At 41.8% G+C, this 24385-nt stretch overlaps 1 protein-coding gene across 2 annotated transcripts in view; it reads left to right on the plus strand.

The window, feature by feature from the left end:
- XPOT (exportin for tRNA) overlaps positions 1-24385 on the plus strand; it is a 464061-nt gene that overhangs the window by 48538 nt on the left and 391138 nt on the right. For both annotated transcript variants that reach the window (XM_085653409.1, XM_085653408.1), the window contains exons 3-4: positions 9302-9384; positions 22287-22343. In XM_085653409.1, the coding sequence (XP_085509535.1) occupies positions 9302-9384; positions 22287-22343 (140 nt within the window). The remainder of the gene's footprint in view (positions 1-9301; positions 9385-22286; positions 22344-24385) is intronic.

The following is a 24385-nucleotide window of genomic DNA, read 5'->3' on the forward strand; positions in this document are numbered from 1 at the left end:
TTACCTTATCTGTTCTCTTATTATGTATAATTAATGCACCGAGTGTGTTGCAGTCTCTGGACTTCCTTGATTATGAAATATGTGCATTATTCTGCTGATACATGACTGTTTTTCAGTAGATTGTTTAAAAAAAAAAAGCTAAAGTGATTACTACGAGGCTCGCACTTCTGATGGAACGAATTATATTGCCAATTCTAATTGGTGTTGTTCTGCATAGAGCCACTGCCCTGAACCTCTGCACTATTTTTGAAATGCTGAACCGGATATATCCCCAGAAATCCCAGCTGTAGCTACCCTTCTAGATGCCGAGAAGGCATTTGATTCTCTAGAATGACCATTCCTGAGGGCAACACTGACCAAACAAGTGCTCCCGTGCAGCTTCTGGGATCTCATGCTACTGCCCAACTTTAACCCGATGGCCAGGCTGAGGGTCAATGGCGCCCTCAAAGCTCAGTTTGTAGTGATCAGGGGGACCCGTCAAGGCTGCCCTCTGTCGCTACTTCTTTTCATATTCGCATTTGACCCTCTGGCCCAACAGTTACAAGAATGGCACCTAAATGGCGGCTTGCGTTTCTGACATGGATCACTTGAGGTGTCTATGTATGTGGATGATAGTTTTTATATTTACCAGAGACCCCAAGTTTTTATATTTATCAGAGATCCCGCACTAACCTGGACCCCATTATTCTCGAAATGAAACAGTTTGGGAACCTTTTGGGGGCCTCTCCATTAATTGAACCAAATTGGAGCTTTTCCCCCTCACAGACACCACGATGAGACTTGAGCTGGAGAATTCTCTTTCCTGGTGCGACGACTCTTCTAAATACCTCAGCGTCATATTACATAAACAGAAACAGATTGTGATCCGCCTGAACTATGGCCTAGCGTCGACAAGCTATCCACACAAATAGAGCGCTGCATCAAATTGATGTTATCAATGGCAGGGCGTATTGCCATTATTAAAATGGTACTCCTCCCTCGGTTTTTATATTTGTGTATGAACGTACCAATCCTGCTAACTAATATTTTTTTGCCATTTTAAAAAGCCTCTTGACCCGGCTAATCTGGGCAGGCCGCAGAACCAGAATCAGATGGGATTTCATAACACTCCCATATGAACGAGGGGGATTTGGTTTGCCGGACCTACAGCTGTTTTTTTCTGGTGGCACAATGTCACTTTTCATACTACTGTTTCCACACGGATGCCAGTTTGCCATGCTTGAAACCGTAGAGAGAGCAAGCTTGGCAGACTTTCCCATCCTCCATTATACCACAAGGCATACCAAGAGATTCTGCAAATATTCAAACACTCTCTGCTACCAGTTGGGCGTGTGCAAAAACTATGCTGTTACCTGGGTTGTGGGTTTCTTTGCTCCTTCAGTACCACCGTTATAGAACACTTGGCTACCCTTCATACTGGAGAAACACGTCCAATGTACACTGCAGGCTCATAAATTGCACACAATGGTGGATGTGTTCCCCAGCGGACATGTTCTCATGCATGCTAACATAGCCAAAAATGGTGATGCCACGCATATGGACCACATTATCCTCAGTCGCCTGCAGAGTACACTTCACAAAGGATTATCCTCATATTCTGTAGAACCGGATGGCTTCCCATCTTTGCCGTTAATGATTTCTGCTACAGGGATGTTGTATTTGGTCTACAGGTTCTACCAAGCTTTTTGTTGCCTTGAAGCCAGGAGGACCTGGTTGGCATGAAGGTACGACTTGGGACACCCAATCTCGGATAAGACATGATGATGATACTGTTGCACACAAGCAAAACTTGTATCCCCAAACATAGGCATAAACTGCTACATTACATATTTTTATACCAAGCATACACTACACCACAGGGATTAGCGAAAATTGATCTCTCACGTTCACACAAATGCCCGAAGTGCAGCAATTATATAGCAGACTTCATACATCTCGTTGGACCTGCCCCATTGTCCAATCATACTGCCTGTAGATTCTTACCTGATTTCCTCCATGACTGGTGCTACTATCGATCCAGATCCCCAGCTTGCTTTGTTAGATGATGTTAAACCCCTAGAGCCCTGTGTTTGGCACTTCACTACTTTTGCATTGCTACTAGCTAAGCGCCGGCTAGCTCTCTACTGAGGTAGTAAGCATTGTCCTACCAACGGCAATTGGCTGAAGGCTATGCTATACTGTGACACCACTAGTGAAGTGTATGCCACGTTGCAACCTCCCACATCCAGACCCAAAGACGTTTCCTGTGATGTACATCTAAGCACTTACAATGCAAACACCTAGGGTAACTCATATATGTTCAAATAAAAAAACTTACATGAACCTATAGGGACTACAACAAATTATTGTAAATGAACACAAATATGTTTTATTTAAACAGTACAGAATAAATATTTAATTATGTGATTTACATCCACGCTCCAAACGTATCTTCATTCATTCTAAAATCATTCATCACAGTAAAAACAAGGTACACAGACAAGGACAATAACAACAAGATCAAGATAGACTGATGGTGTCTTGTGCTTCTTAATTTATAATGCACAATTGCTAAAAATAAATACTGATCACGAACACAAGACATTTTATAATCAATTGGTAAGCAGCCGCTTGACAATCTAATTTCTTTCTACGCGTGTTTTGGCACAGAAGGGCCTTCTTCAGGAGAAGCCACAAAGAACATTTGTGTAATACCAGACTGTAGGCTTCAAAAACACCTATGGATGGATGATCTATTAGTGGTTTAAAGGAGCCGGAGTGTGCGGTGTATCACAGGTCATTTTTCACTGTTGACCAAAATGATGTGAGATGTAAACCTTGCACAGCGAATGGCAAGATAACTGTGGATGCTGTCAAATTAGAACAAATATCCAAGAAATATCAGTCTATTTTAATCTCGTTGTGATTGTCCTTGTGTGTGTATCTTGTTTTTACTGTGATGAATGATTTTAGAATGAATGTAGATACTTTTGGAATATGGATATGAATCGTATAGTTAAATATTTATTTTGTATAATGTTTAAAATAACATTTGTATTCGTATACAAGAATTTGTTGTCCCTATATGTTCATGTAAGTTTTTTTTTAATTTGAATATATGTGAGTTGCCCTGGATGTTTGCATTGCATTATTTCCCTGCCTAGAGGAACTCTCATCCATTTGCAGGGGGCCTTTTTCTTTGCATCTACGCACTTTCACCTCCCTCCATCTGAGACCGACTCCATATATATCCACCGTGACGATCCTGTGACTACTCCCCCTGCATCCACTCTCTCGCCACACGCTCACTCCATGGCATCTCCACGTATAGCTATAAGCTCTCTGTCTAGTATTACTCTGTTTTGCTCCTGTATGCATATGAAGGGTTGATATATCCCCTGATTTGACAAGTGTATGATTGATGTGTCACTGAATTGTTCTGTTTTATTATTTAAAATCTGAGATTGTCTAACAAAAAAAATCTGTAGACTTAGGGTATACCCCTAAGATACATAACACAAGAAGGGCGACAAAAGGGGTGTATAGTCCCAGAAAAAGGTAAGAAAATATCCTCCAAAATATCTGGTATTTTCTGCAGAAATTTTGTGTGTGCATTCAGTGAGAAGGTTTCATCATGGGAACCCTATTTTCGTTAGCTTAACATGGTAACCCATCAGCGCAATACTTACTTTGTGCTGAAGTCAGATTTGGTTTTCATGCCGTCCTGTGGAAATTGAGGATCTGAATCTGAAGCCGTAGATACATATGGAAAAAAAACATGGCTGTGTTCTGCATGAATGGTCAATGCAATGCACATCTGCCTTGTGTTAATCTATTGAAGAAATTGTAGTCTTGTGTATGATCAGGCACATTGCTGTATTTCCTTTCGTAAAATGAACTTTGTTTTCTTTGAGTATGGCCAGCCAGGCCACAACTCTATGCCCTTGCTTGTCTTTAGCAGGTTGGTGTAGGGTATATTAGGAAGAGTTTAAAAATGGCTGTGGGTTTTCTAAGTTTTATTTATTCCTGGAAGTAATCCGTGTCAAGGGTAAAACCAGAAGCGTCAACTCATATGACATAAACTCTCCCTGAGTTTCATTTTGTAGACAACCTGATTCTCTCCTTTATAGCCGAGGAGGGGTCCTTGGCTATTCATCAGGATATATCTATTGGAGTGGGCACAAAGTGCTTGCAATATGGGTCATATTCCCCGTAAAAAAAATTTATGACGTGTGGTCCCCTATTGGGAACTTTTCCTTGTATGTAGTGGCCTGAAAAAGAAATGGCACAAACATACAAACAGACATTTAGCTATACATGAAATTCAACATGTAAAGCGTGCACTCGGGGATTTCAAATGGCATAATCACAGAACATCACAGGGTTGGTGGTTTCATCCTGTCTCACTACGTTTCATACAGGAATGACAATTGTGTTGGCTAACCGTAAATAAATTTGTTAGCTCCCCTTGTGATACAGGGATATGAAGCATCCCCTGCGGCTTCTTGACTGATAAAAAGAAATACATTGGTGTATATAGCTAGCCCTTTTAGATGAAATGTGTCAGTTGTCTTACCGATATGTGGATGACCAATAATCACCTCCTTGCCAGATGAACATGTCCCAGTGATATGTCTACTTGTGAAAGTATGGCTTTCGGCCTGGCTTATGAATAGTTGGTCAATGCCTAAATCTTAGCTTATTGTTAACAAGTACGCAGTTGCCGACCTAGGTAACCAAAATTTGGCTTTTATGGATTTACACTCGACATTCGATAGTCACTAGGGAGAAGTTATGGAGAACTATGATGCGTGCGGGAGTTTAGGTCATTATTGTCAAATTATGGGGGATTTGCACATCAATCTGTCAACCTCAGTCAGGTATGTGATAAATGGGGAATGCATTGCACACTTTAACCTAAAACGAGGAGTGCAACAGGGCTGTATTTTTGCACCTGTTTAATTTTGCTCTATATATCAATCATCTGTAAATTGCACTTTTTAATGGCAGGGTATATGCCCCAAATAGGGTTCCACATGTTTCTGGCCCTGCTCTACACCAATGATGCTGTCTTCATGCCTAGGACAGCATTTGGGCTTGAGCTTCTATTAAATTGCTTTGTGTGCTCCAGGGATAGTTAAAACCTGAGTACCAACTTTGATAAATCTCATGTAATGGCCGTTGGCCAAAACTAGGAGCTTTTGTGTTGTAGGCAATACCATCAGCCTTGTGACCACTTTCCCATACCTTGGAGTATTGTTCGACTCTGCCATGACCTGGTCCCCTTTGGTTGCTTTTAGGCACAACATCTGTGCTAGCAGTAGTATCTGTTTTTAATTTTTCCGAAAAGCTGGGTTGTACATCCATTGAGGCCATGTTGAATATTTTTTAGCCCAAATGTCTCCCCATTGCCGCTTACGCCAGCTCGATCTGAGGTTATACTAATGTTTCTACCTTATTTGTTACTGAGAATAAGGTTTTAAGGAGACTCTTAATTCTTCCTCAAAGTTCACCTTCATTGAATATTGGTTTTTTTGTCTGACACTTTGCAGTTGAGGCCTTTGTTACTGTGGCTGTCTCTTTGGCTGAGACCTGAAAAGGGCCTTAATCTTAAGGGACTGTATGTCCCTTGACCGAGCCCATAGAAATGCCTGACTAAAGTACTTTAAAACATGTAAGTTGTAACGTCTTGACATCTTTGACCACCCAGAAGCCATTGTTAGAAGCTATGTCGCCTGGACATAAAAGGCATTTATGACCTGGACGTTCATTGAGAGAGACAAGTGTGAAATTAATAAATCTTCGGTAAAATATTGTTGATCAAAACATTTCCATCCGTAGAACCTTATTTGTTAATTCAAATGCTTAACTATCATTGTTCTCTGCTGATTTGGTTTAGACTTAACATGATTCAATTTTAGTTAGCTATTCCCAAGGAGAGTACATTTGATTCTTTCACTGTACAATGTAGATGTGATGGCTTTTTGACCCATAACATGATGCATCTAGTTTTGTTCCTTTTAGAAAACTGTACAGAAATCTTGTATTTTTCCTTTGTTGGTTGGCTGATATGTTAAACAGGTACATCTCACCCTGTTGCATTTACAGCGATTGTCTGATATACATTACCTGTTTTCATATGGCTAGTTTTTACTATCTGGGGCTGTCAGGCTAAATAAACTTTTACAATGTGATTGATAAACTGTATTTTGTTACTATTTATGTCTTTTATGGTTCTGACTTATTGAAACTGAATAAGGAAAGAACTTGGACTTGGGTCGACCAGTGTCCATGTTCCCGGATATTAATTTGCAGGGCTTACCGGGCTTCATTTATATCAGCATCCATGCTTGCACCAAACGTGCATAGTGCGCGTTTGCATAGACATCCCCAGATGTATGCAGAAGTGACCGCCATCTTGTGTGATGTTAATCTTTCATGAGCCTGAACTAAGCTGCTCTTCAACATTTCCAGGCACCATCTTTAAACAGATTTAAGTGCAATTTTAAAGTTATTTTTCTGAGGAGAAGTATTTTATCCACAAATGATTACTGTTGCATATTTTAATTGGGGGTCAGAGTCGATTGTGTGCTCACATCTTTAGTTTAAGACAAGGTATTCCATATGTTAAGATTTCATTTCAGGATCATAACATTGTTTGAATTACTTTATTGATAAGAGTCCATGGGATTTCATAATTGAGACCTTTATCGCATGTTCTCTGAAGATTCATCTTTGATTTGTTTGTAAAGGAGCTCTTTTGGGTGTTTGTTCCTTCCAGTACTGTGTCCAAGACCACCCATGCCATAATATCAGGTGTATTGGTCTCTCCAGTTAATGGGGAGCTAGTTTAGTAGTGATAGTGTTTGCGTCGTATCGCCCTCCTATGTTTGGTAATTTGAACCATAATGGGCTTCGTAGTCTTGCTAGCATACCCTATATGGCACAAGCAGTTGATCCTGTAAATACTTTTAGAAGTATTCATTCATTATTATCTTTATTCGGATATGCATTATCCATAAAAGTACAAACATTAATCATAATCACATACATAGTCCTAAAAACTCATCATTAAAACTAATCAGTTAAAATATTACTAAATTATCCATAACTTGATATCATCGGCGATGTTAAAGTGACAGTGTGCAAAGTGCAAATATTTCATGAAAGAGCAGCTAAAAGCGGGCAAATCCTTAAATCTCAAAAAGGTTACAGTTAGCAGCATTAAGTAAAAGTGCAGATGTGCATAGTAGAAAATGTAAATACAAGTAATATAAAATCCAAAAATACATATAGTACAGCCTAATCCAGCAATCATCAATTCATAGAAAGACGTGAGCGGATGGCCATTTTCAGAAAAGTGCACACTCGATATGTTATATCATCGTCTTTAAGCTGGAGAATAATTTTATGTGCAACCTTAACATCCGTTGTGCCCTTGGCCCTGAAAAACGGTATCAATAACTGCATGCTATATTTTTGATAAAAAGAGCAAAAGAACAAAAAATGTAACATAGACTGTTTCCCTAAGTTACCACATGGGCAAACCAAATTCTCAATGTTAGGTTAATAGCCCATAGGGAAGCACAACAGATACTTTATTGAGCCCGATCTAAGACGAAAAAGAAGGCTTCGCTCCCAGCAAGTAATATCTCTTAAGAGATAACTAATGGGAGAGCATAAAGGAGATCCGCCCTCGCCTGTCATTAAAATATATTGTTTCACAGATACTTTGGCGGATTCCTGGGCGTATCTCACATCCCCGTAATATTGATATAAAACTTTGCGGATAGTCTTTCCATCGATTTCATCTAATTGCTCAGCATTATTAAAAATATGCTCTAAATTGACCGCAGTCAAATTTGCCCGTAGTTGGGCCAGCCAAGGAATATCACCGCCCTTATCAAATTTTAGGCAATCTGCCAGAATCTCCCTTGTTAGTAAGGCTGCTGGGTTTTTCCAAACCTTTAGCCAAAATAAAACAGGGAGGGACCTAATGTAATCTTCCAAGTATGGCATTCTTAACTCGTTATGGCATACAAAAGTGGACGAAGAAATTGGTATGTCCAGAAGTCTCCTGCAGAATCTGTTTTCTTCTGCCTGGACACTTTTTAAATTTATATGGCCCCATATTTCAGCCCCATAGGTCATGATTGGTACACATTGTGTCCTATAGATTTTAAGTAGGGACAGTACCACCTCAGTTCTTTTCGGTTGGGGGAGATTTATTACTGAGTTTATGGCTCTTGAAAATTTAGTCCGTCCATAAGCCAAATGTGGTGTCCAGGACCCATTATCAGAAAATTGTAAGCCCAAATAAGGGAAAGTGCAAGTGCATATCAAATTATCAGGGCCCAAGGTAATAGTATTAATAGAACGTTTCTTAGGCCACAACACATTAAAAAAGATTTTTTTAAATTTGTGCAAAGATCCAGATTATTCATAAAAACTGCAAATCCCCTAACTAAAATTCTCAAGGCATTAGGTGTTCGGCCCATTAAAACAGCATCATCTGCATATAGTAAGATGGGCAGTTTGTTACCATTAATTATAGGGACATCGGTGGTTTGGTTAGACAGGACATTATGAAGTTCATTAATATATAAAATAAATAAAAGTGGGACAAGAACACATCCTTGTCTAACGCCTCTGCCAACCACTGTCTCCTGACACTGCCCCATCCATACTTATCCTTACCCAGGCCCTTAAGTCCCTATGCAGATATGCTAAAAAATACACCAAATCTTTATCTAACCCATAATCTAAAAGGCATTGCCAAAGCCTGGATCTGTTAACAAAATCAAAAGCGGACGAAAGGTCCATAAATGCCAGGTAAAGAGGACTGTGTCAGGCGATAGTATATTTCCCTATGATTAAATTAAAGATTCAAGCACTGTTCCACAGTACCAAGATGACTACGACTACCCAGCTGACATTTATTTATTATGTTTTCATCCTCTGCCCAAATTCTGATCTTGTTAAATAGAACTCTCCCCAATATTTTAAGAGTGTTAAAAATTAGGGAATTACATGTATTGTAGTTGGTGTGTTTAAGTAGTATCAACTTAAAGAAAAAAATGCATCAATAAACTGAACATTCAATGAAGGCCTCAGTAATGAAATCCTGTGGATCCCGTTTTCAATAAAGTAATTCCTAAGGGAAGTAACTTTATTGGACTCATTTTCAAAAACACTTTTCTTTTATCAGAGAAATACCTTTAAATTACGGAGTATAAAGGTGAATGTTACTGCGTGATTGTATTGTATTCCTCTGTTAATCACCTTTTGTAAATTATTTTGTTTTGTTTTTAAATTTCTTTAGGCATTAACTTATTTCGAACAACTGAAGGTTTCCCAGGATGCTTGGCAGGTGTGTGCAGAAGCTTTGGCAAAAGGTGTTTACAGGTAACAGTGATTTGCTAAGCATTTCAAACATGTGACTGTGTTTGTTGTGGTAAAAGCCTGTTTTTTGTATGGCAGGATCTTCATTGACAGTCGTAAATGTTTAGAATATTTTCCAGATTCATTCCGTTATCTTGAAACACTTTTTAGCCAATGTGTAACTAGGGGAGGGTAAAGAGTCCAGCATGTCCAAATATTTTATTCTATTCACGGGTATTTGTAGAGCACATGGCTACCCATCCGGGCCTCCCAGCGCTGTAATAACTTGCAGATATCCTTTCTGTCCGGCAGTTTAGTTAAATAGGGCAGTGCTTAGTAGTTTGTGAAATTGAAGTTCTGACTGTCTTCCTTATTGGTAAAGGAAGGGGATTCCAAGGTTTTGGGACCCGATATACAAAAGAGCGTCCTCCACTCCTAGATCTCTTTATTTTTGGGTACTGTGAAAAGTTTAGTAGAGCGCAGCATTCTTCTAGGATTATAGACTATAAGTAGTCTATGGATTAACTTCGGGCCTTTCTTGTACATATTGCAGTGCGCAATACACTGAGTCTTAAACTGAATCCTCTTGACTATTGGGAGCTAGTGCAGGTTTACCAGAGCCTTGGTTACAGACTTGTATTTAGAGATTTATGGTAATATACGCGAAGAGGCATTTTGAATGAGTTGCAGTCTGTGGACGACTGTCTTGGGGCTGCCTAGGTATACGTTGTTCCCATAGTCGAGATGTGAGAGGACTAAACCCTTGCACTACTGCTCTGCAAGATGGTTCAGGTAACCCTTTCAGAAGCTTTCTCCATGACCAAATCAAGTTGCGGATAGCTTTTTTGCCTTTGTCATCATTGAGAGCTTGTTATCTAGCCAAAAGCTTAAGCTCTTGACCTCTCTAGGTACGGGTTGCTCACCCATAAACATTGGCCAATTTAGCTCCAAGCACTTGACAGTATTATTTAGTACCACCAAGACCACTTTTTTCTCCCCATTAAGTTTAAGACTGCTAGATACCATCCAGTCTACAACATTTTTAGGCAGTTATTGAGCTGTTTGGGGGCTCCATATGTGTGTTGAGAAAGGGAGAAGATAATCTGGGTGTCATCCCCGTAGGATACTGAGGAAATGCCAGGGCCTTTAAAAATTTCTGCCAATGGACAGACATCCAAATTGAACAATGTGGGGCTCAAGACGGACCCTTGTAGTACCCCGCATCCCAGTGAGTAATACTCCGAGAATTAAATTGGAAGGTTCTATTCTGGAGGGATAAGGTAATGTATATATATTTTTTTATAGCAGTGGCTTAACAATCGCATGTTTCCATGTCGGCGGGACTATTCCAGTTTTAAGTGCGAGATTTAACAAATTTGTTAGCATGGTTATCACTGGCTTCCCACCTTTGAGCATGACATCTGGGGGGTGCAGGGTCCAGCGGAGCGCCTGACTTTAAAGATTTAAGAATCTCAAAGGTATTTTCTTGTGTGCGATCTGTAAACTTGCTTAGTTGATCATGTCTCCAATATGGGGCGCTGTCAATTATACCCCTCTCTTAGGGCCTGATTAAGAGTCTGGCGCTCCAAGGTCCGCCAGACTCACGAGGGCGCAGCTGTGGCAGTCCAGACACTGCCCCTCCGACCACCCGATTACAACTTGGGTGGTCAGACCGCCATTGCACCACTGCAACCACCAAGGCCATAATATGCTTGTCTACGTGTTTCCTCTCCACCGCGGTTTCCATGGCAGTGCCTACTCCAGGGCTCCCTTGTGCCTCAGGGCCATAGGGTGCATGCAGGGGGGACACATGTTGTGTCCACCCTTTGTGTATGCACCCCAGTACAGGCACGGCATGGACTGCACCAGTTTCCGCCGTGCAAGTACTGTCTGTGATGTTCTCATTGCGCTGCTGCCTAAGAACTGCCCATCAATGACAACACAAATTTGTAAACTGGTGGGTAGCCCGCTCCTGCACCGCAAAAATTGTAATCAGGCCCTAAGTGTGAGGAGGATGCTATTGACCTTCTCCAGACAGAACGTGGCTAACGTATTACATCTTGAGTCTGAAGGAGGGGAGCCAGATGCCATTTTGACCGGATTCAGTAGTATACCCACTTTTAAACCACTCTTTAGGTGAGTTTGCAGCATTTTTCGATCTTTACAGCAAAATAACTCTTGCCATCTCTAATGGCATAATGATATCTTTTTTCCTGCCTTCTTATAAATATCTTTACTAATTTCAGAGTTTTTTTTCTCCAAATCCTTTCAAGTTTTTTTGATTCCTTTTTAAGGTTTACCAGCTCTAATGAAAATCATGGCGCCCTTTCCCTGAGGTATTTGGGTTTCTGTTGCCTCAATGTAGCCAGGGTATTTGTGCCGTTCACTATCCGTGTCTCAGATTTTCTGTATCTGTGGGCCAGATATCTCGCCAATGCAGGGGTGGAAATCAAGTTCATTTTCCCACTCCCTACTATCCATTTTGGACGAGTTACGTCTGAATGTGGTTTGGTGAGGTACCCAGATCGTAATGTTTTTAACCCCTACCTGGAAGGGAATTAATTTAGGATCGGACAATAAGATCTCTATAGGATCAGTCGCCATTAGCTCAGTTGTGTTAGAGAATATTGGGTCAAGTAGGTGGCCTTTTGCTTATGTATAGGAGGGGATAATCAAAGTGTTAGTTGAACTGCCTCAAGGTCCATTATGAAATGTTTTGAGGCTTCACCGTTTACATTTTTTAGGTGCATATTTAAGTAGCCTAGGACAGCAAAATTGGCTGATCTTAGACTGTGATCTACCACAATATAAGGAAGGACTTTTACAAACTGACTAATGGGGCCCGGGGTATGATAAGAGTAGTCCCGAAAAGGTAAAGGTTGCGGATAGTTCTAGTGCAAACTCTAGGCTTTCAGACCCAGATAGAAGTATAGGGTCAGTTTTGATTAATAGTTCCTCTTTGTAAATAATCGCTACTCCCCCTCCCCTTTTGTTTCCTTCCCTATTGCCCCTGACAGTTGCATAGCCTTGCGGTAAAGTTATCGCAGTATATGGCGACGAGTTTTCTTGGAGACTCATTTCCGTAAGGAACATGGGTACTGGTTTATTGTCTTCTAAAAAAGAGAATAATTCCAGAAAACCTTCCTAAAACAACATTGCAGCACCTATAACACAGCCTTATACCGTGTGGATCAAAAATAATCCTGTTGAGCTTTAACATTAGGAGAGTTTAAAAGCACACTTAAAGGTTTCACCGGCTTCCATATTGCATGATGTCTTTTGCTGACATTTGCTTCACACAGCAAGTTCTTTTTTCCGTCTAATTTGAGTGCAAAATTGCAACACTGGTTGCTTCTTTCACCCTTTTCAGGTTTCTTTCCTTATGACGTTTGATTTTTTTAAATTTCACTCAGTATCTTCAACATCAAAGAAGCCGTGCAAGATGTTTTCTTGCTTTTATCACCATTTTTGCCAATCCTTATGCCTTCACTATTTGTGAAGTATCCATCACGTGGGAGAAAAAAAGATTGCCATAGACACACACCTGTTGTGTGTGTGTGTGTGTGTGTGTGTGTGTGTGTGTGTGTGTGTGTGTGTGTGTGTGGTCTGCCTCCTAGCTTCTCTGTCATTGAAGTAGTGTTAATTCTGTTCAAACATGTGTAAAATAAATTACTTAACAAAATAGAGAACGCATCAGGCTGTGAAGGAAGTAGAAAGACCTTAGGTCAAAGAAGAAGAAGAAGAAGAAAAGGAGTGACAAGGCCTCCAGGGTACTTTTTGATTCATTGTGACTCTACCTCCTTTCCCCAGGAGTCTCATAGAGGAAGATCCAGGGAAAGAAAGTCAAGAAAAAGGGAAAGAAGGCATCAGCATTGTCATTCTCGCCAAATCTCATTAGGCATCAATGGCTTCTGTGTCTGCGAAGGTACATTGTCGACTTGCTCTTTAAGGACAGCTTTACTCCCTGTGTCGAAACAGCGACAGCTGTTGGGCAAGTCTTTGACTACAAAGCTCTCTCGAACAACTTCGGCATCACAATTGCTGTTGCTCCGCTTCACAATGTGGAAACGATTGACATGGTAGCTGATGGTGAGGACATCGCTTGACATTATTTAAGTTGAGATTTTTAACATGAGCCGATCACCAGAAGTGATACTTATATGCCTAGGAGGTTGAGACTGTTGCACTGTCTTGACCAGTCGCCTCTATCATTAGAAACTCACAGATGCTTAATCTGCCATCTCCTAAAGTGAAACGTATCTTGAAAAAAGCTAATCGACTCACTAGTCTCCTGCCCCAATCATTCCATCTTGGCTCCATCTCTCCCATCAGGTGTTTTGAATTTACATTGCTCTGCAAGATAATTAAGGAGATATTTCTGATAATGTCTTCTGCTTCAGGTGATGGGGTCTCTTCTTGGCAGTTCGGGCTGGACTGTTCTCATGAGGCACAGGTTCAAGACTTATTTGCATATAGCTTTGTCTGAACTGGGGTGGCAAAGTGAGATAAAAAACGATGATGGATTCAACTCGGATCTGTGACTGGGGGTGAGTGTCTGAAAAGTTTCAGCGCTCCGTCCATCATCTCCTTGTGTACACTTCTTCCTCCTACACACTGCCATCCTTTGTGGGCTCTCCCTTGGCTTCAAGAGTAATAAAGTAACAATAAAATTAAACACTCCTCTGGAAAATCCATAAACTTTGAATTCGATTATAATGGAGACCTCAGCCCAGAGCCTCTCACAGGCCTTTTCTACCGCTGGTACCAGGCTCGCTCGAAATAACACATGAGAAGTTTTTACCATCTGAAACCAGGCCACAGGCAACCCAGGACTGGTTTTGCCATTGTTATGAGCTTATCAGCTTGGTTCCAGTGTCACAATGTGTACGCAACAATTTCTGGCCATACCCCGTCCCACTTAGGGCAACATACTAAAGCATACAAAAAGAGTTGGATGAAATACTTGAATTAATCTCAGCCACTGATAATTGCTCTAGGTGGCATCCCAGTTCATTATTAGTCTGCACACCATGCCACCTCAGTATGGACCCACCTATTGGCAAATCAGCCTTGACAATGCTCCAGTGCGATCAGTCCAGCCTAAACTGTCAAACAAGGTCCTGCCTGAACTAGAACAGACCGTTTTGCCTAGTGCTATAAACAGCTAGCGCACCAGACCCCCCCCCCCCCCCCCCCCGCCCACTCTCCCCAAAGGGAGAAATATGGGATTCCCTGACCTACCTAGATCGTACAGAGAAGATTTGGAAGAGGTAGTCTAAGAAATTGATCTGGTTTCTAACCAAATTACCAGTGCTGCGATCAGTTATGCACAGCTGGCAACTGCAGGCTACTGCCACAAAATTACACTACATTGCTCTTTCTGGTTGCACCTCGCCATTATCAAGCAAGTTCCTCATCTGAAAATACTTAACCTTCCCTACTCAGGTGCTTCCCTTCTTAGTTACCATGCTTAGGAAACAATCATGAGAATGAACCAGAGACTCCAAAGCTGTTGGACTTGAGGAAAGTCGTTTTATAAATTATAATAAAGAAAAAGGGACTGCTGTTGTTATCCAGATCAGAGGGTTCAATCCCCTCACTGGACCAATCAAAATAAGCAGGGCTGGGGTATTCTTACAGAAATTAGGATTATGGCACAAATCATTGAAGTTCTGGTCTGCCAATTCCTCAGGACAACTTCTTTCAAATAGCTTACAATAACTCCTCCGTGCGTGGTCTGTCTGTCACCTTAAGGGAATTGAAGCAGGTACTCCATGATGTCCCTAGGAATTTGGAAGACATCAGGCATGCAAGGCGGGTTTACAGGTGGACTCTTGAGTCAAGGGGAAAGGAAATCCGAGAGATCGCATGGGAAGATTTGCTGCTAAATCCAGAGACTTGAAGGCATTTTGGGATGTGGTTCATTCATCCATACTTTTCAGCATATGGGAACTCTAAAATATCTTGCCATGTCTCGCCAGAGGAGTGGTTGCTCCACTTCTCAAGATTTTCAGCTCCCCTGGTTCTAGTTTTCAAACTAATCCCTCTTGTGACATAAATTCCTCTGCCACAAGAAGGGACCGATGGTGTCTTCACCATGCCTCGAATTGATGTGTCTGATTTAACTGTTGCTTTTTATATAGCGCCCCTAGGAAGGCCCTGGGCCCAGATGGAGTGCCAATCAATGTTTTTAAAACACAATGTACCATACTGGGCCCCCTTATTTGCAAATATGTTTCAGGCTATTCCTCTTCCAGGATTATCTGGCTCCTGGCGGTGCTCCACTGTTGTCCCTGTTTTTAAGAAGGGCGACAGGGGAAACCCTGCATGTTGCCTCCAGATCTCATTGGCAGACTTCTTTGTTAAGATCCTGGCTAGGGTGATTCTCCAGAAGTTAAAGGATTGGGCAGATGACAAAGGGTTCCTGTCAAAGGTACAATATGGCTTTTGACAAGGGGTGGACACGGTCAAACAGTCACCCAACCTGCTTCTGGTCACAGGGAAGTATGTAAGTGCCGGGGCGGGGCTGTGGACTTGTCTCTTACCTTTGACCTTGTGGGCAGGGGCAGGTTGTGGACACTGACGATTGAAGCCGGGGTTGTCACAGACATATTTGTAATTTTAAAACGCTTACATTTGCTCACTTTGGAACAGGTTTGATACAGTACTTCCATGGAGTGCACTTCTATTTTTAAGGTTACTAAGGAGCTAAGACAGGGGTGTATTCTGACCCCATTTCTGTTAACCTTTTATATTAATTCCCTGGAAGGGTTCTTACAGTCTAATGGTAAGGATTTGACTGAAATAGGTGATAGGCTAGTGACAGTATTATTGTACGCGGATGACACGATGCTGTTGCCTTGTACTGCCAATGGGTTGCAACTTTTATTGAATGCTTTTATGGTTTTGATGACCAATTTAGGTTTGAAGTTCAGTAATGCTAAATCTTTCATTGTGACTTGCAGCCTTAGGAATACTCGTTCATGTAGATTTACAGTGGAAAAGACTCCAATTGTGAACTTTTTAAACTTATAATGGGTGCACATTTTAACTGTTAGCTATTGACCCAACAAAAGCTCAACAGAGGAAATGTGGTTGACACAATTTTTTTGTTTGCCAGAAAACTCAAACACAAACCAATAAGGAATTTAATGACTCTATATAAAGCCAAGTGTCTCTCTTTGGTCACCTTTGAGGCGGGTGTGTGGGGGTATGCCCATTGTACCAGTTTACAAACTCTAGAAAATAAATGTCTTTCTAGATTATTAGTAAATTTGCCTTTTATTGAGGATACAATCAAATTAGCCCCACTTTTAATCTGGGTAAAAATCTGGAGCTCATCTTTTACTAATTTTTCCAGTCTGATTCTTTCCCATTGTATTACCTTAGATCATGGCCACAATATCCCTTGACTGGTATTTATGAGAAAACCTTTTATAGGTTTGGGTGTGCCACAATTGTTTTATTTCCCTAATGAGGCTGACAGTAGCTCAAAGGCCTTGATTAGTTCTCTTTTTGTTGGTAACAGTAATTTAAATCATTCTAAAAAAGAAGTCAGAAAAGGCAATGGTGAGCTACCACATGGAGATTGCCTTTCTGGTTGGATCTGGAGCTTATTTGGAATGGATACATAACCCTGAGCAACATTTTTATTTAACATGTTTTAGGTTGAACCTCATAAATTTTTTGGTTGCCCGCCCTTTACAGGGAAGTTGGTTTTCATCCCTATCCTGTTATCTCTGTAACAACACTAGCCAGCAATCGTGTTTGTTTATGCTTTTGTGTAACAAAAACCTTGTTATTGCATAAATGAGCTTTGGTACCAGTTCCACCTCCCCACAGAAGAAAAGGTATTTATTCAAGATACTTTGTGGTTCAAAAGAAAGATCAGATGGAGGAATTTAGAGTCATTATAGATCTACAGTTAGCCAACATGAGGAGCAGGGTAGAGAGATTTTGCATAGTAGCTGTCCATCACATCTTACCTCACTTAAGACTGGGGAACTGGACGTGTGCTGCAGACCGGCAGTATGCTGATTTCTACCACAGTTTCTGGGAAACACAAAGTTCTTGCTATTAGTTTAGTCACTCTTACAATATGTTGCGCTGATCTTCTGTCTGAAGTCCGGTCGTTGAACCTTTTCCATGTACATGGACGTAGTAGCAGCTACCTCTGTTTTTAGAAAATATTAATTTATCCAAACCTAGATGTGAGAAGCTGGCCTGGTATATGATGTACACTTATGTAAGTGGACACCTTGCACCAGTCTAGACAACCCTTATGGTGATTTAAGAGGTCTTAGAAAGCTCTCTAAGTGGTAGGTGTGGAGAGCAGCCTTCAGGCTTAACCCAGAAGGAGTGTAAAGCAGCATGTTTTACCAGAATGCAATTTTACAGTATAGATTGAGTGAAAAATAACCAAACAAGGTATTTATAAAAATATGAATTTATTATATAATACTCTTTAACACATAGAAATATCTCCTTCCTGAAGATATGCACAATGCACACAATACTTTTGCAAAGAACCACAGTAAATAGCATGTAATACACAGTGGACCCCAGGGGGGGACCAAGCCATATACTAAGAGTGGAATAAGAGCCACGACTCTGGTCAAGACAATGTGGAGAGGACGTAGAAGTGCTGGGGACCCAAGGAACCACCCGAGGTGAGTGACTAGGAAACCTCCGGAGAGCGTGTGCAGTGTGGGATCACGGCCGCGTGCTCCGTACAAGTTTAAGTGTAAGTCGCGGTTGGATTTTTAAAGATTAAGGACCCTTCCAAGTGGACCCCGAAGAAACCCTGTAGAAGACAGAAGGTTGGAGAGACACCCCACCCATGGATACCCTAGTACTCACGTTACCTACACCAGAGAAGCCGGGTGCATGGGATGAAGTGGTGTCGGAAACTGCTGTCATTTCCAATGGAGGACTTGAGGAAAGTGCTGCTGCTAGAAAAGGAGAAAGTGTCCGGTGGAATCCGAAGGTGGATTCTAGACGAGAAGTACTTGCAAATAGAGGGGACATAGTCTATGTCAGTCAGGATTGACCAGGAGTCTTGGAAGACGAATGCCCTCCGATGTCGGTGGTTGCAGGAGAGTTGACGAGGACCTTGACTCTGCAGCTGTGAGGACCAGGCGACTCTGAGGAAGTCCAGGGGCGTATACGAGCTGTCCCACGTCGGATGTCGATTGCAGAGGGGTCAGTGTCCGGTGGGAGCACCAACAAGCCTTGGCAAATGCAACCCATGCAGAAGTCGAAGAAGGTGCAATGTCTGGATCAGCAAGGTCCAGGGGACTCACCAAAAGCAGGGGAGCCAGGGCAGGCCCCGAGCAATCAGGGGAGCCCAACAGAAGTAAAGGTGACCCTTAAATGGACCCACAGGCCGGAAGCACTGGAGTCGCGAGAGTACCTCAAGCAGCTCACCAAAAGATGCCGGCCAAGATGTACACAATACGGTGTGGCTAAAGATTCTTGTCTCAGGAGATGCTTGAGGTTGGGGCGACTTGGAACCCAAAGATCTTCTTGGAAGGAAGCCAACATGCCTTTGCAACTGCAAAGTGATGTGGTGCACAGGGGTTCAGTTAGTGTAACCCCCACGAGGGATACTGGCCTCAAACGTGGTGAGAATGCAGGGCAGGCCTCGAGAGCTGTGGAAACTACCACCTGTGTTGCAGAACCTTCACGAGTCCGGTGTAGCGGGGGATCAGCAGACCGGTCGACTTAGTTGCGATGCCTGCGAATGCAGGGGAGTGACTCCTTTACTCAAAGGGAGATTCCTTCAGTTGTCTTTGATGCCCACAGGCCTTGGAAGGTTCCTGTATTGTGTACAGGCACAGACTATGCAGCAGACTGGAGGGGAGACGAAGTTTAACCCAAACAAAGTCCAGCTTGTTCAGACGGTAGAAGAAGGGGTTTCTGATCTGTAGCAGCCCTATACTATATAGAGGGGCACAGCGTAATTACATGATGAGCATCTCGAAACTGGCTGCAACTAATCCTATCATGTTGGCTCCCGCTCTGGTGCCAAAACTGGACAAAGGACATGGGAGTAACCTCCCCACAGTCCAAAGCCTCCCCTGGGAGGGTCCCCTAAATCGTCCCAACCCTTTCCTAAGGGTACATAAGGGCTTACCAGTGGGTGGGTCCCTAGAATCGTCGTGGGATAAGATTCACTGACAACCCGGGATAATGGACTCCGTAGGCTGTAGGGGTGTCCTGCTCATGCAGGGGCACCCTCTCACTTAGAACCAAGCACCCTGCCTTCAGGATTGTAAAGGCCTGCTATAGGGGTGACGTGGGTTTTAAGTGCAGTGACCCTAGATATAGGAAACCTATATCTTTAGTAAGTGATGCAATGGCAAGCCTGTCGTTCCATTTTGAATGGCCTCCCATGGGTGGAATTATACATGCTTCAGCCCATGGGGGACCTCTGGGGAACCTATGCCCTGGGTACCTTAGTGCCATATACTAGGAACTAATAAGGGTACCCCAGTATCCAATCTGGGATGTACCCAAGTACTGAACATAACAATTTAGGAAGAAAGCAGATAGACTGGGGGCCTGATCAGCAGAATCCCAGTTAGACTATTCAGTAACATCTTAGCACCAGGCAAAAAGGGGATGTAACCATAGAAGCAGATCCTACTTTCCTACTCTAGACTATTGAGTTATAAAGTCATGTGGTTCAGAGAAAGCAACACAAGATCTGCGCACAGCAGTCTCTAATATGACAACCAGTCTTACAAATCTTCAGAAATCTGTAACAACCCCCAGTATAAGTTCTGTCTTATCACATGAACAACATTAGACACACCACAAGGGAAAGTGTTTTCTTTGGAGGAGAGTGTGTCATCAATCTGGGTCCCACTCCCAATTCAGAATGCAACAGATTTTTCTCCCTGTTGGTTCTAATGGCCTGCTACATCTTCATCTCCAAATCAACAGTTGATGGACAGAATGCAGAACAATGTCATACATTGACCCCAGTACAGAGATCTGGGCCTAAATCCATCGATTTTGTTTGCTCACCATACCAGTCCAGTTTGAATCCAGCCATATGCAAATCAGTCTTGACCCTGTGCCTCATGGGAACAGTCAAGCCCGAACTGCCAAGACAGGTCCTCCCTGGACTGGAAACAAGCATCCTAGGACCGGTTTCGGGGTTTCACCCCTCTTCAGCCAGGATAGCTTGATTCCAGTGGCATGGAGAGCACAGAGTTCTTTTTAAAACTAATACTAAGGGCTTGTAGGCTGCACTTTCCTTCATGGTTTAGACACATTAGTTAGCAGTTTGTGTTATAGGTAATGCGGTGAAAGTTTGGGAGGGCTTTTTTTCCCCAAAGACTGCATTTGAGAAAATCTTGCCTTTGATGGTAAGGGTACACAACTGTATTTGGACATGCTGGACTGTTCACCTGTTCTGGGTTATATATTTGACAAAAAAATGTTCCAGCATCCTCACATGCAGTGAATAATTAATTGAAATGTTATGACTTCACTGTAGGGGCCTACAATGGAGAGTTAGGACACGTATTTAACCGTTTTGTTTATGGTAATCAGTGAAAATTATTATTGCTGGGCATAATGATGTGTTTTTTCCATATGGCGGAATGCTGCACCCTAATTTGGAAAATTAACACGTGAACTGGGTAGTCTCTTGGTTTGATTAATCCCACCGACATTAGCAACAGCAAATTGAGGTCCCCACCATTATGTGTGGAGGGACTCTCTGGGGTTGGGTGTTTCAATCTTGACGAAGCATCAGATTCACTTCTGCTGCTCACTTCAGAAGATGGATCCTGGATATTTTTAAACCAGTGCACAGTTAATTCTGTGAAGTTATAGGCTTAAATCTTGCTGGAGCTATATGGATGCATCGAAAGGAGGTTGTTCAGAAGTGCTTGTTCGGAAGTCTGTGCCAGGGCATCTTGCATGTGGCTCTTTGTTGAGGAGTGGACAGTGTTTTATATGGGAGCCTGTCCTATTCAAATTGGTTATGCTTCCTATGAACATTCATGGTTTGAGATCATGGACACAAGTGAGCCCTCTCCGAATACCACATAATATATAGTTTCAGCGATGGATCGCAATCGGGGATATACTGTGGTGACAATTTTAAACACAGCACCACCGTCCCTGAATATGTCAAATTGCCTTCTCAAAAAACATCTGTGAACCTATGTCCAAGGTCACTTTAGCCTATGCTACACATTTTTTGTATGACAACATGTTGACCATTTGTATGACCTGGCACTGTGGGTAATGTTTAGGAGCATGGCCACACATGCTGGGGACATATATGTAGATTGATTGTGACCATGCAGGACTTTTCTGCACATATGTAATTCTTATGACATTTTAAACATGTTTGCAAGATTCATATTCTCTTGCAGAATTAAGATTCGTTAGTAATGTAAAAGCATCTGATTTGGGATTGATAACCAATCACAACTCTTCTGAAACAGGCTGTTGAAGTCCAGAATTATTTGCTGTGTTCATTATTTTATTTTGACACTCTTTTAGGGGAATTCTTTGTATCTGAAAACACCAACTTTCCAGCAGCTGATTGGAGCACTAAGACAATTTTGGCATTTAATTGATCTGATCATTTTGCATATGATAATGTTAAGACACTACAATAATAAATTACTAAAATGTGCATGATTACTTTGTAACAAATCTTGACTGCAAGTGTAAGCGCAGCATTAAATGAATGGATAGATCTCCTTTAGGTAAGCAAAAATGTATTCCAGTTAAAAATCTAAACAAAAGATTACTTGCTGGTATTACAATCTGACAATGTTAGAAAAATATGTGCTCGATTAAAACAGAGTTACATAAAGCTGAATTCAATATTGGGCAGTTAGATAAAAGGTTGATATATTCAGAATCTTTCATTGACTTGACGTATTGCTCTATTTCAGTGATGATCACGCGAAGTTCTTCTGTTTTCAAGTTCTGGAACATCAAATTAAATTCAAGTAAGTTCATTCAAACATTGATTTCATCTCATAATGCTTCTATTTTAGAAAAGGTAGGAACTTCATAGAGAAGACACTTTCGATCTCCGATGCAAATGATGGTAACTGACAGCACAGGTAAGAGGTTGATATGACATCCAAGCAAATCTTTTAGAGCTGGTATTATTAAATGTGGCAAAATTAGGCAACCTTATTATAATAGAAGACTTTCTTAAGAACTGATCAATAGTCCCTAATTGGTCGGAAAGGTGCCTGATCTCTTGCCTGGCCATTTATAAGAAACTGCTTAGTCCGGCATTTGTCCCTAGTAAACAAAAATTGTGAATTGTGGGATGCTTGTATTAATCTAACCCACTAGTAATTATTCAGCGCTGCATCCCAGTCCATTGTTATTTTGCCAACCATGCCACCTCAGATTACGCCTAATCCTATGCAAATCAACTTTGATCCTTCCCTAATAGGAACAGTCCAACATGAACGGCCAACTCAGATCCTCCCTGAACCATGGCACAATTAACCCAAGATCGGTTTAACCCTTCAGTTGCGTGAAGCTTGGTTTGCGTGGCACAGTGAGCTCAACATCCAAGTTTCGCTGGGCCGCATCCCAATCCATAGTCTTATGCCCACCATGCCATCTCATATTAGACCTAGCCATATGCAAATCAGCTTTGACTCTGGTTAAGCAGGAACAGTCCAGCCTGAACTTCCAAGTCAGGTCCTCCTTGAAGGGAACACAAGCAACCCAATTCTGGTGTCACCCTACCTTCAGTTGGGTGCAGCTTGGTTCCAGTGGCACAGTGAGCATGGGACAAATGTCTTGGCTTGCCCATCACACTTACAGGGCTGCAATGAAGTAAATAAAAAATGATGGGTGGAATGCTTGAATTAATCTCAGCCAATGATAAATACTCTGGCTGCATCCCAGTTTGTTTTTTTGCCTACCATGCCACTTTAGTTTGGAACTAAACATATGTAAATCACCCTTGATCCTTCTCCAATAGGAGCAGTCCTGTCCAGACTGCAAAGTCTGTTACTCTCTGAACTGGTCTTGGGTTGCTTGTTCTGAGAGGACGTGGCTAGGTAGTTGGGATAGGACTACTCCTATTGGAGCAGGACCAAGGCTGATTGGCATATAGCTATGTCTAATCTGAGGTGGCATTGTGAGCAAAATAATGATGGACTGAGATGCGGTCCGGGTAATTACCAGCGACTAAGATTAATTCAAGCATTCCACACATCGCTGTTTTGTTTAGAACATTTGTTGCTAGGGTAGACCACTTATTTATGTGTGTTAACAATGCTTATGCAAGGCTTCGTGTGTGACTGGAAATTGAATGGCGGCATTGAGGCGCCTTTCCCCAAAATCAGTGTATTCCAGTTTTTGGGACAAATGTGTTGATTGGTGCAACACACCAGACAAATCGACCCATTGCGAGCAAAGTTTTCCCAAGTTTTGTTGTTTGTTTTGTTCCTGGTCCAGCAAGGACTTGCTTTGGGCACTGTTAAGGGATACTTATCGGCTCTTTTGGCCTTATTGCGGTTGCCAGATCAACTATCTTTATTTAAGTGACCTATTGTGATGAGATTTTTTTTTAAAGGTTTGCAGCATTTATTTTCTCCAAAACCCTTTGTGATGTTACATTGAGACTTGAACGTAGTCCTTACTTTTTTGATGTGCCCTCCATTTGAGTTGCTGCACAGTTGTCCATTGAGACTTCGGACGTTGAAGATGGTGTTTCTCATCACCATAATAGCGGCTAGACTTGTAAGCAAGCTGCTGTCTCTTCCCATCAACCTATCTTAAACAACATTCTTTTTGGTTAAGGTGTTGTTTTACACCTGAACTTCCTTTCTTCCGAAAGTGGTCACTCATGTTGGCAGACTATAATCCTGCTAACATTCTGTGCTCCACCTCACCTCTCTAAGGGGGAAGAGAGACCCATCATTTGGCTAAGCTTTTTTTATTTGCGATATTTCTTTAAGGATAAAATAATATACATGAATGTCATCATCATATAGAACAAACCAAAAAGCTTTTATAT

This window comes from Triturus cristatus, chromosome 4_1 (assembly GCF_964204655.1).
Source record: "Triturus cristatus chromosome 4_1, aTriCri1.1, whole genome shotgun sequence".
Taxonomy (NCBI): domain Eukaryota; kingdom Metazoa; phylum Chordata; class Amphibia; order Caudata; family Salamandridae; genus Triturus; species Triturus cristatus.